At 32.6% G+C, this 12592-nt stretch overlaps 2 protein-coding genes across 4 annotated transcripts in view; both read left to right on the forward strand.

Moving 5' to 3' along the window:
• The first annotated feature begins 653 nt into the window (after positions 1 to 653).
• LOC125067864 (arginine kinase) overlaps positions 654 to 12592 on the forward strand; it is a 32944-nt gene continuing 21005 nt past the window's right edge. Inside the window, exons 1-4 of one of the 3 annotated variants that reach the window (XM_047676745.1) lie at positions 2155 to 2291; positions 2772 to 2950; positions 3590 to 4326; positions 9644 to 9653. In XM_047676745.1, coding sequence (XP_047532701.1) covers positions 2215 to 2291; positions 2772 to 2950; positions 3590 to 4326; positions 9644 to 9653 — 1003 coding nt within the window. In that variant the 5' untranslated portion in view covers positions 2155 to 2214. Of the gene's footprint in view, positions 808 to 2152; positions 2292 to 2771; positions 2951 to 3589; positions 4695 to 9643; positions 9654 to 12592 lie in introns of those variants that run through there. The other 2 variants (XM_047676734.1, XM_047676723.1) reach the window with 2 other exon arrangements.
• On the forward strand, positions 6323 to 7754 carry LOC125067874 (chromatin accessibility complex 16kD protein). The gene is made up of 2 exons (XM_047676772.1): positions 6323 to 6547; positions 6638 to 7754. Exons 1-2 carry the CDS (start codon positions 6422 to 6424, stop codon positions 6914 to 6916), a joined length of 405 nt encoding a protein of 134 aa, XP_047532728.1. The 5' UTR covers positions 6323 to 6421; the 3' UTR covers positions 6917 to 7754.

A 12592-nucleotide genomic window follows, 5' to 3' on the forward strand; every position in this document is an offset into this window, starting at 1 on the left:
ATCCTTGACGCACCGAACCCACGCAAGTCATTGCTAATGGTGTTAATCTATGAGTCAAGGGCTGTAGGCCAGAGGTCAAGAAAACCGAAAATCTACTTTTACAATTGGCTAACCAATACAATCTTCGTTTTTTTTTAATAAATGATCAATCGTTTTATCAGTTATTATGTAAAATCTCTTTCGTGGGAATACATAATTTTAGGTACCTAACAAATGTCAACAGATAAAAAAATACCTATATTTATGTTTAATAATTATAAAAAAAACAGTAATTGTTCCATCTGAAAGTGAAAAAATAAACTTGACATTGGCGAGGCCAGTATTAAGCAAGTTGTATCGTAATACTTTTGGAGTTCATCCAGGTACGAAAATGAATCGGCAACATCCTAATTTTATATTGCTGTTCTGTACCGGTTTGATTACAATAAATACCTACTTTAAATAATGTATGAACTTGATTATTCTTTACTATTTTTAAAATATCATTGAAATGCAGATAATGTGTTGTAAAATAATTAAAATCTAATTTTATCGCAATAAGAATACGCAAATATGATTACTTGAATGTAATAATTATCCTCGTATCACATGGTTAACATTCGATACTGTCGATTAAATTAATAAAGAAAAGCATTTCGAAAGCGTTAAGTCTGCTGTGGCCAGACGCTGAGCATCCCAGCAAGGCCAAGGTTGACAGCGGTAGGGCTGCGGTGCGGGCGCGGGACGTAGTAGGCTTAACGTTCCGCGCGCTCCCGCACCGACCATTCTGCACCTCGCAGTCGACTCTAACGGTTGTTCAAGTGAAAGGTAAGCGGTGGACACTTAAGCATTTATTCTACCGCCCTGATCAGCCTCTTCAACCGTCATTATCATTCGATATCACTTCAAATGTTTTTGATAAGTTATATCAGATATCTAGTGACAAATTAAATCGGTTCGAGATGTGCAACGATAAGTTTAAGTGCGCTCTGTCTGATATTATGATAGTAGGCGGTAAAAAGTTGGGTTTCCATTCAAATATAGCCCGCGAACGTTAACGGTGGCGCTAGCCAGGGGTAGGTTTCCCTCCGAAAAGTTTTGAAGCGGTTCCCGAAGGGCGGGAAGCGTGAGCCGCGTGCGTGCGTACCGGGCATCGATCGGGCCACCCCTCACCGTCGCCGCTCCCTGCACAGGCATATTCATTTGGGCAAAATATCATTCCATCATTGCATTTAGTATTCTCCGTTGATTTTATTTATTTGCTGTAGTTATTCGTGATATAGTGCATGTTTATAGCGGCTAGTTAAATTGTATATTAGTGAAAATGGGTGGCTGTGCTACAAAAGAAAACAAGGAAAACAAACCGGCAGATGAAGCCGACGGGTGCGTATATTAGAAGCCGGCATTTATTCGCAACAGTATAAGTTTTCTTAAGAAATTAACAATATTTCGATATTTATATTTTGTCGTATTTGCTTAGAAAATCAAGTAAATGGCCATCCACGTTAATTCTATTGTACCCTCTAAAATTATTACTTTATGTACAGTAAAATCTTAATTGATGTATGTATACTTATAAAGTACCCATTGAAAATGCAATATTACTTTATATTATTAAAGCATTATCATTTACAAATTATTATTACTCATTGTCATGAGTAATAGTAATTAAATATATTTATTGCTGTGACGATATTTATTTTTAATAATTAGTCACATTATTTTATATATTTTAATAAGCTTAACGAAAATTATTTCAATGTCATGGCTATTTATTTTATAGTTTTATTAGAATGAGTAATTCATTCGAAGCATATCGTCGAATATTATTTTCAAGTAATAATATAAGGTGCATTCGTAATCGCTATCATTCTAGGAACATCAAATTGTAGCTGTAATTTGACGAAGCTTGCTCACGTTGACTACATTGTCGACTGTCGCACATAATAAATGCAATTTGGTAATAAGAAACTCGCGATAATACGTTCGTAAGCAGTTTGCTAGTGGGAGGTAACGGCTGCGCGCCGCTAAGCAGCACCGGTGCGCAGTGAGCTGACAATTCTACACGACTTGCGCGCGGCCAAGACGACCTCTGACAATATTACGTAATTCTACTAAATTCAAGTGACTCTTGGGTGTGTTCGAATAACAATTCCAAATCCGTCAGTACTCCCTAACACCATCACCTAGTTGGTAGATCCTCTCATCGCCCCTTGTAGTATTAGAAACATCGCCATGAATTATAAATTTAAAATCACGATTCCTGTTATGGTTTGCGGCGGCGCGGTTCTTGCGTATTACCTCATCAGACGGTTTGTAAATTTTATATCGCATATTCAAGGAATTTTAATATACTATAATAAAACTGCTTTTTCTTAAATCAGACAATGTTTTGACATGACAATGATTCTTTATCGAAATATAATTTTTTAATATATTTTTTTATTGCAATAAATTTTATTACTGAGAGCATTTAAGAATTCAAATCATTAAAGAAAAAAAGCGGGTAGATACTTAAAATGTCAATTTTTAAATTGTGTACATAGTGTGTGTGTTACCTTAATAATTTTGAAAGCAGTCATAGTGATTTTTGAACGTCACGCGCGCCGGTTCAATTTAAATTTCTAAAGTCAAAATATATTTTTGGGTTTGGTTAGATTTTATTTGAAAAATCGACAATGTGTACACGAGCTACTTGTGCGGCTTTAAAAGCGTTAGAATCCTTTTCCTCTGTGACCTATACAGCCTAGTTTATATAAGAACACATATTGATAAAATTTAATCTTTTGCAGAAAAGCCGCAGCAATGGTGGACGCCGCAACCATCGAGAAATTGGAAGCTGGATTCAGCAAGCTCCAAGCCTCCGACTCAAAGTCGCTGCTTAAGAAGTACCTTACCAAGGAAGTATTCGATGCTCTAAAGAACAAGAAGACTTCCTTTGGCTCTACACTCTTGGATTGTATCCAGTCTGGTAAGTAATACTAGTAGGCAATTGATATTTAACGCAGACTTATTCAACAAAGCGTAATTAATACTTCCTCCCATAACAGTATTATATTACATAATTATTTGACTTTTTACAGTAAATGTAATTTTTTTAATATTATATTAATACTTTCGCTTGTGCGAACTTATGCAACTACAAAAGTTAAAATATATGTTTAAATTAATTGCACTTAATAGATTTTCTGTTATTTTATTTTCATCGTAAATATCATAATTTTCATGAAGACGTGATAACTGGCTTTATTTTAAAATGAAACCTATTGAAATATAATCTTTTCTGGAAAATTTGTAGATAATGTCTGATAATTGTATTCTGATAGCTTATGATAATAGCAATATAAAATGTAGAAAAAGATTAAAATTACTTTTCTTGTAATATATTATTACATCATACAAATGTTCAATTTTTGTTAAATTTTAAAAAAATTGGTGCATTAATAGAAAAGATTATTTTAAAAATTCAATGATGTAAAAAAAATAATAAAAAAACAATAATTAATAGAAGTTGAATTATCAGTTTCAATTAGACGTCCATATTATAATGTTTTTATAATATTATGAACTTACATACAATACTTATGTCTATATTTGTTACTTTTTTCAGGTGTTGAGAACTTGGATTCTGGTGTTGGAATCTACGCTCCTGATGCTGAAGCGTATTCTGTATTTGCTGACCTCTTCGACCCCATCATTGAAGATTACCACAATGGCTTCAAGAAAACCGACAAGCACCCAGCCAAAAACTGGGGTGATGTTGAGACCCTTGGCAACTTAGACCCTGGCAGTGAATTCATTGTTTCCACACGTGTCCGCTGTGGCCGTTCTTTGGAGGGTTACCCCTTCAACCCCTGCTTGACTGAGGCCCAGTACAAGGAAATGGAAGAAAAAGTTTCATCAACTTTATCTGGTCTTGAAGGCGAACTTAAGGGTACTTTCTTCCCCCTTACTGGCATGTCTAAGGAAACTCAACAACAACTTATTGATGATCACTTCCTCTTCAAGGAGGGTGACCGTTTCCTCCAGGCTGCCAATGCTTGCCGCTTCTGGCCCTCCGGCCGTGGTATCTACCACAATGAAAACAAGACCTTCCTGGTTTGGTGCAATGAGGAGGACCATCTCCGCATCATCTCCATGCAGATGGGTGGTGACTTGAAGCAAGTTTACAAGAGGCTAGTGACCGCTGTCAATGACATCGAAAAGAGGATCCCCTTCTCTCACCATGACCGTCTTGGTTTCCTGACCTTCTGCCCAACCAATCTGGGAACAACTGTGCGTGCTTCCGTGCACATCAAGTTGCCCAAACTCGCAGCTGACAAGGCAAAATTGGAGGAGGTTGCGTCGAAATACCACTTGCAGGTGCGTGGAACCCGCGGCGAGCACACCGAGGCCGAGGGTGGAGTTTACGACATCTCCAACAAGAGGCGCATGGGTCTTACCGAGTATGACGCCGTCAAGGAGATGTACGATGGCATCGCTGAACTGATTAAAATTGAGAAGTCCCTGTAAGCTTCGATCTCGTGCTATCAGTATTTTTTTTATATTATTTATCGTTTTCACGTAAGTATTGGATGTTGGCTGGGCTGCCGGGCGACACTAGTCAGCGGCGCTCCATTGGGGCGTACGGGCACGCGGGCGGCCCTATATACTGTTTTTCGTAAAAGTATTTTCTATAAGGAAATGGAAAATAAAGACAGCTAGCGTTAAGACCACAATTGTTTCTTTATTTCTTATTGAATTCCCACCCTCGCTTCCTTACCTTACAAAAATTGGAAATTAAATCATAATTAAAATAAATTATAGTTCTACAGGCTGAAAGACACATGATAGCCATTATTAAACCTCACACATTATTATTTTTTAAGATAGTTCCTATCTAAAATCTCTATAATTTTAAAGCTCAAACCTTGTTACTAAGGCACAATATATATTGACTATTCTAAAAGAATGGCTATTATTGCTGGCAATTAGTTTATAGAGTAAGTATGCGCTATCACGATAGTGACCAGAAAGAAGGCATTCAACGCGATATTTGTTTGAAGTGATAATTCATGAATATTTATATATATATATATACTTTATTGTACACCATTGAGCTATCCCATATCATCATCGCCATCTCGAAAATGTAATTATTTAACGCAATGTAATTTTATATGTGCATACATATTTATCGAGCGCCGATCAAATTGCGTCTTCTAACTTGACCTAAACAGCCAAAACCATTTTATTCTATACTTCGCATGAATTTATGCGAACTTATTTTGTAATGTCCTGAAAGTATTTAACCTCAACGACAACGTAACTAGAGCATTAAACGTTGCTCTGCTTGAAATAAAAGGAGTTAAAAACTTTTTTATTTTCACACAATAAAATAATAATACTGTGTCTGTTTAGACGAAATCGATCACATAGGCAAGAACAACTAAGATTTATTTTAAATTTGAATAGCTTATATAGTATATAGTAATAAATGTTTTAAAAAATAACATTGAAATTTCATTTCTTTAATCTCATTTTCGCATAAATTCTATAATATATAAAACTAATAAAAATTAAAAATATCAAGTTATTACTAAATTCAAAAAAATCCTGCAATCACCCTAGCTTCGAAGATGTAAAAAATGTATAATCATGCTAAATAAAAATATTTTTTATACCAGTATTTTTGCATTTTCTGATAATTTCACCTTATTTATTCATAGTACCAAAGGTCTTCCTTCAAAAACATTTCCCGTACTTCTTTCTTCAAAATTTTGCGATTCCGATTTTAGGTTCCTTTCAGAAGCGTCAAAAATTTGTTTTTTAAGCTCTCAATTCGGGTGCAGTTAATTTTAACGGTGAATACTACGAAAATTTCAAATCTAGACTAAAATACTTCCATTAAGTACCTATAAAGTTTGATATTATAAGTATAATAAATAACTATATATTCCTATGAACGAGTTAATTTTTTACAAACAAATTAAATCATTCACTGGATTATACATATTCAAATAAAATTAATATAGAAATAATTCGAATAGCTTGTCTATTCGACAAATTCAATCTTCTGAACTAATATTTCTGAAATTTGTGAAAAAATCTAATTGAACTTATTTTTGTTACTATAAAAATGCTAAAAAAAAAATTTTATACATATTTTATTTTAAAACAACATTTTATATTTTATATTAAAGTAAACCAACGCAGGTTGCGTTGGTTTACTTTAATATTTTCCAAAATTATATTTATAAAAATAGATATATATATAGTTAATTGCTGTCAACACCGTAGAATAAGACTGTACTTTTTGACATACCAAATTTGAAATTGACAAATGACAATACTAACAGCGGTGACCGGCGTCAGGCGTGCTGTTGTTATAGAACTGACAGTTTTGAATGTTCAAGTATCTTTAAATTCAAAATTACGATCCTATTATCAAATTAAATTAAAAATGTCCACTCCAAAGGCAGAGAAAGACTTACATTTACCACTATCTAGGGTAAAAACTATAATGAAAAGCTCACCAGAAGTAGATGCAGTTGGACCAGAACCTTTATATTTAGTGACTAAAGTAACAGTAAGTAACAAATCTTTAAAAAAATATTTTATGATTTTTAGATGAATTAGAAAAATATGTATTAAATTTATTGAAAATATTTCATTTCAGGAATTATTCGTAACGGATCTAGCGAAAAGGGCATTTAAGAATAGCAAAAACAACTTCCTTGAATACAAACACATTGCCGAAGTGGTCCAAGAGGACGACACGTTAGATTTTTTGCGGGAAATTATGCCGCGAAAAATTACAGTGCGGCAGTTTAAAGAATTAATGGCTAAAAAGTCATCACGAGGTGATGAATCTGATGAGACAAGCGAGGAATCCAGTGATGAAGAAAGCAGTGAGGAGAGTTCAAGTAGCAATAACGCAGAATCACAAAATAGCTAGTAATAAATATCCATTAATAGTTGGTATTAATATTTCTATGTTATTTAAATTTTTAAGTAAACTTGCACTTGTACGAAATGTAAGAAGTAATATTGCATTTGTAAAAAAAATACTTCTGGTTAAGACTACATAATAATTTATTTGAAAGAATCTAAACATAAATATAATTTGAAAAATAAAATTAAAATTGTAAAACCTTACTTTTTGAATTTGCAGCATGATATGCAAATTCCATTGCATAGAATTTTAATAAAAAAAAAACTTCAATATGTTACGACAAGTTACTAAATCTTAATTATAATCCAAGCAACATTAAGATTTACTTTTCTCACTAATTTAAGTGTAGAGTAGAAACAGTTGATATTTAACCAATACAGTTGTTTGTTTGGAACAAAGTTAAAAGTTACTGGTGAATTCTATGTCAAATTGTATAAATGAACTAACAACCATTATTGGACACAATAAATTCAACAACAATTAGTCTGCTCTTAAATTTATTTTATACTATGTCTTTAGTAAAAATGATCTTAATTGTTATACATAATTTTAAAAGTGATTTAGTTTAATGAAGCAAATTAAATGTAAGTTAAAGTCGTTGTTAAACTGCTTACAAGTTATATTTGCATATATTTTGCATCTTGATTTTGTCCCGTTTTGTTTTGTTAATGTTAGTTTAATAAGTATGAAAATTAAATTAATTTTATAATAACACATGAAATTTTATTTATTACTTTATAAAAGGATTATTTACAGTGAGTACATTTGTCATCTAATAACCATGTCAAGTGGATTCATTGATTCAATTTGTACTGATAAGGTATTATTAATTTTTACTATATTTCCATCGTCAACAATCAATCTTTTTTAAATGTTTGTTATATGTGCAATTAATACACACACAATGTCTGGATTTGACTTATTTAAAATACTGCATTAAATATTCATGAAGAGACATACTTTTGGAATATATAATACATTTAATATCATAGAAGTAAAGAACTAGAAGTTAAGACTACTAATTAAGGTTATATAACTAAATTTAAAAATTACCTATTCGTTTCATTACAACTATATACACAATTTAAAAGCATTTTTTATTAGTTTAGCCATCTAGTGTAAAATATAATAACTATACCTTTACAAATATATACAAGTTGGTATCTAAAAAGTGCAATAGATGGCACCACATTTTGTTTTCCAACCATAAGGTCGAGAGCTTGATTATCACTATGATATTCACTATGGTTTTGCGAAAAAATGGCGTTTTGAACGTTGACGAAATTTATTGACTTTTAAAATAACACGTAAAAAAGCCCTGGACGCAGGATGGATATGTTGGACTGACTGCGCTTGGCATGATATTTAAAAAATATCTTTATAGCACAACAAAGAATTAAAAATAGAACAACAATCAAGTTTAAGTCAATCACAGGATGTCCACAGAATGGAGGGAAAACAACAGATCTGCGACATAGGAAAGTTTAAATTGGCGGAAGGAATTACGAGTAGTTCGTTACTTACACATGGTTATTTTGTGCACTAATTGAATTGTGAGACCAGTTCGTTTCTTGCGAGAGCTAAAGAATTAAGACAGGAATGTATGTGAGAAAAATCTTTGTATATAATATGGATAAAAATACGTTACAGGAAACCAATAATATATTAAAGGTATTATGTCTTTGACGTAGAGAAATGTTTATTTATTTATAGTAGCAGCCTAAAAACGTCCTTTTGTTGGGATGAGATTACTACTTATAAGTAAAAGACTTATTTTATCACGTCGCTCAATTGCGAGATGATGTTTTGATAATGTTTTCCTTTATCTCTGAACGCGAATGTAATTTTATTTTATTTATTTATTAATACGATATTCTATTGCAACAAACAGCAATATCTAGTATTGTAATGTTTTGGTTGGAAACAAAGTGTGCCAGTGTAACTACATACACAAGGGATACAGCATCACTAAGATGCTACTAAATACCTTAAATCTCTAATACGTCACCAAACTTGGGTTAGTACCCACGTATTAGACGGTGACGTATTAGAGATTTAAGGAATGCTTAATATTTCTTACAACGCAAATTTCTATGTGCGTGACCACTAATCATCAGGTGGCCTATAAACAAGTCCGCCAATATTATCTCTTTAATATTCTGTTTATCAAGGTAATTGTTAGGCCAAAAATTAACATTGCAATATTTTTACTAGTAGCATAAAGACAAAATAGCGAATGTTAGCTTTAGGGCCATTTTACAGTTTTATTATGTGTATTGTCATAAAAGTAATATAAACACAGTTCAGTCATTACGTCCCCACATATTCTCATCGATCAACTACTGAAGTCACGGAAACCGTTGTGACGTTAACTCAGCATGCTATTGCTTTTGCGCTGTCCACCCCTATGACTGCGTCATGAGCCGAGGTGCAATCACATAGAAGACACCATCAGGATGGACGTCTTACGGAGCCCGAGATTCTCAAATTTTAAAGCCGGGTTAATACCTCACCACCAATTATCTTGTGCCCTTTTCAGAAGATTTATTGATAAATTTTATATTCATTAACCCTTATAGCAATATAGCCATAGCCAATAGGAAATCATACTCCACTGAAAATAAATCAATTTTTAGAAATGCAAACTACAAATAACAAAGTTCTCGTTGTAAAAAAAGCTAAAGTATATAATTAACTAAAATACATAAATTGTTCCAAACAGCATAATTATGTAGGGAAATTTAGGAAATTTATTTATTTAATTCAATTTATTTAGGCGTTTAAATCCATCATCCTAGTGTTAATAATTTGCAGTGTATACACCTAGCCTTATTCCAAGACTAAGTAGCTTGTAAACATTTTACTAACTCCACTGAACACTAAGCATGCTAGCCGCTAGGCCGATGTTTGGTTAGTATAATAAACGCATACGTCAATTAAGGTCAAGTTTGACAAGAATATCGAAAATGTTTGTTAAATATCTACTAATTATTTCAACCCTCATATCTTAAACCTATAATTTTTTTTAAATCAAAACTAACTTTTAAAAATCATTACTAACTGCAATTACATATTTTTAGATAAAATTAAATTATACTTTACTTCAGTAATCAATATTTTCACTAAAAAAAAATCACAAAAAAATCTCTTATCCTATTTAAATTTAGCCATTAAAATATACTTTAATTAATTTGAAATCATCCAACTTTACCAGTATCTCGGATTTGATGACAAAACAAAATTTTAACTGATCTCCGAACTGAGGCCATAATAAAAAAAAATGAGGAAAATTATTTCATGCCTTAAATCATAGCAAGATTAAAATCCTATTAGCAGGGCAATAAGTCATATTCCTTAACATTTTTATCATAAATACAACATAAACTTTTATAGTAAAACAAACACAATTATGTGTAAACTTGAAAGTTAAATAATAACATTGTGTCAAGGTCCAGACAATGTTTACTAAAGAAGTAAAGATTATAAATGAATGATAAATACTAAAAAAACATTGCACAGGTGGCTTAGTATCAAATTGTACGATTACTAGAACTACACACTTTAGCCGTAATAGATAAAAATCTGCTACATAACCATTTCAAAGTTGCATAAATGGAACATCGACATAAGTTCATTGTTCGCTATAGACAAAAAAATATATGTCCATACCTTGCTATTCTATTGCGTAAAAATACCTTTTAAATCGTTAATATAAAGTAACTTTCTCTAACTTAATCCTTAATAATATTAAGTAACATAATTCAATTAATAACAGATAAAATAAAATCAATTTTTAAACAAGACATTACTTAAATGGCCTTAAATGTAAAAAATAAATTTTGGAAATAACCTTTATTTTTATGTGCGCTTTCTTTATTATATCTATTAATGTCCCGGTATTCATATTTTTAAGCTATGACATGATGTAAAAATACTGCTGTAATTTTTATATTATTAAGAGAATAAGAAAAAAAATATTTTTTTTAAGAACAAAATAATAAACAATTAAATTTGCAAGATTTTATATGGTACCCATAGTTAATTTATTGTGATAAATATTCTTTGCGATCGTTATATTATGTTTCCACTGTCTATGGCAGTGGGACGGTAGGAGTCAGGCTAAAGTTCTTTACGAACTTTACTTTTAGAAAAACAGTACTGATTCTGAATAAATATAACATAAACCAGTTTTTATCTAATAATTTTAAAAGTGAATAACATTCTTATGTATATCATTTTTTATTCACATGCTGCATCTCATATCTCAGCCGAAGGACGTCCACTGTTGGACATAGGCCTCCCCCAAAGATCGCCACAACGACCGGTCTTGGGCAGCCCGCAACCAGCGGCTTCCCGTCCCGCGACCTTCACCAGGTCGTCGGACCACCTTGTGGGGTGCCTACCCATGCTGAGTCTTCCGGTCCATGGTCGTCACTCGAGAATTCGTCGGCCCCATCGGCCATCGGTTCTTGGAGCAATGTGCCCCGCCCACTGCCACTTAAATTTCACACGCTTTATAGTATACATATACATTGCGTACCCTCTAAGAAATTGATAATTTTCTACTTAATTAGGCTCGATACTTTTGTTAAAAATGTCAGTAGGACACCTCATCATCACGTCTTCTTTAGAGATTATGACTAACTAAGACTAACTAACTGAGACTTTCATTTGACCTTATACCGCGCAGATATTCAGGCCTGAGTGATCAAAACATTAAGATTAAACATAATCGTAAAGCTTGTGCTAGAAGTTGGCAAGACAATCCAAGTGGTCAGGATCGAATCTGCGAGTTTGAAATCGTTGAGCGAACCATAAACCGTTGCGGTAACTCACGGTCCATACTAAATCTATCGTGTACCAATATTGAGCATTTTAGTTTCGAAATTTAACAATCACTTGACACGTCATAGATACAGCTTAAGCAAAGTAAGACTATCAAGCTAGTTAAAAATAAAATTATATCAAGGCCGAAGTGTAGTTTCAAACTTTCAATGTTAAATAAAGTCCAACCATCAACCAAGAACTATTGTGACCCTCGTTTATTGTCACTTCTCGCAACTTTATGCGGCAATATTTGCTTCAGCTATTATTTGTTTGTATTCGACAGTTATTCCGATTTCTATCACGTGTTATAGTTTATTTTGACAGTACATAAATAAATATCACGTTTAGGTTCGTTTTAGAATATATTTTTGTGAATGTGAAGTAATTAGTTTTGATTTTAATGCAGAGGTTAAGAAAACCTTGATATTTCGGTGTTCCTAAGTTCATCACAACGTCGATACACAATGCGTTGTTAATTAAAGTTAATTTAAACACGTTGCAAAAATATGTCACTGCCTTAGGCTTCATGTACATTGCACATGACGCCGGAGCCGCACTGGCACCGGATCGAAATTTTGTGTAGACTAGCGTCGGCGTCGTTTCAAGGAAGCCTAAAATTGATCTTTGTAAAATATTTACGATTAAATCGGGAGATATATGTTATGTTAATTAATGGTTCTCACATAGCTTTATATAAAAATAATGATATTTAAAATAATCAGTTAACAAGTTATATCATTGGTCTAGTGGCTCATGGCGACCCTTTATTGTTAAGTGATTCCACCGTAAGCCTTGTCAATACTGCCTACAATGATTTCCCTTCTTTCTTTCAAACATATTTAAATATCTCTC

The sequence above is a fragment of the Vanessa atalanta genome, chromosome 1 (genome assembly GCF_905147765.1).
Source record: "Vanessa atalanta chromosome 1, ilVanAtal1.2, whole genome shotgun sequence".
In the NCBI taxonomy this organism is placed as follows: Eukaryota; Metazoa; Arthropoda; class Insecta; order Lepidoptera; family Nymphalidae; genus Vanessa; species Vanessa atalanta.

Coding starts and splice junctions, on each gene's coding strand:
- LOC125067874 (XM_047676772.1), top strand. CDS start 6,422: ATGTCCACTCCAAAGGCAGAGAAAGACTTACATTTACCACTATCTAGG. Junction 6,548..6,637: donor ATTTAGTGACTAAAGTAACA/GTAAGTAACAAA, acceptor ATTTCATTTCAG/GAATTATTCGTAACGGATCT.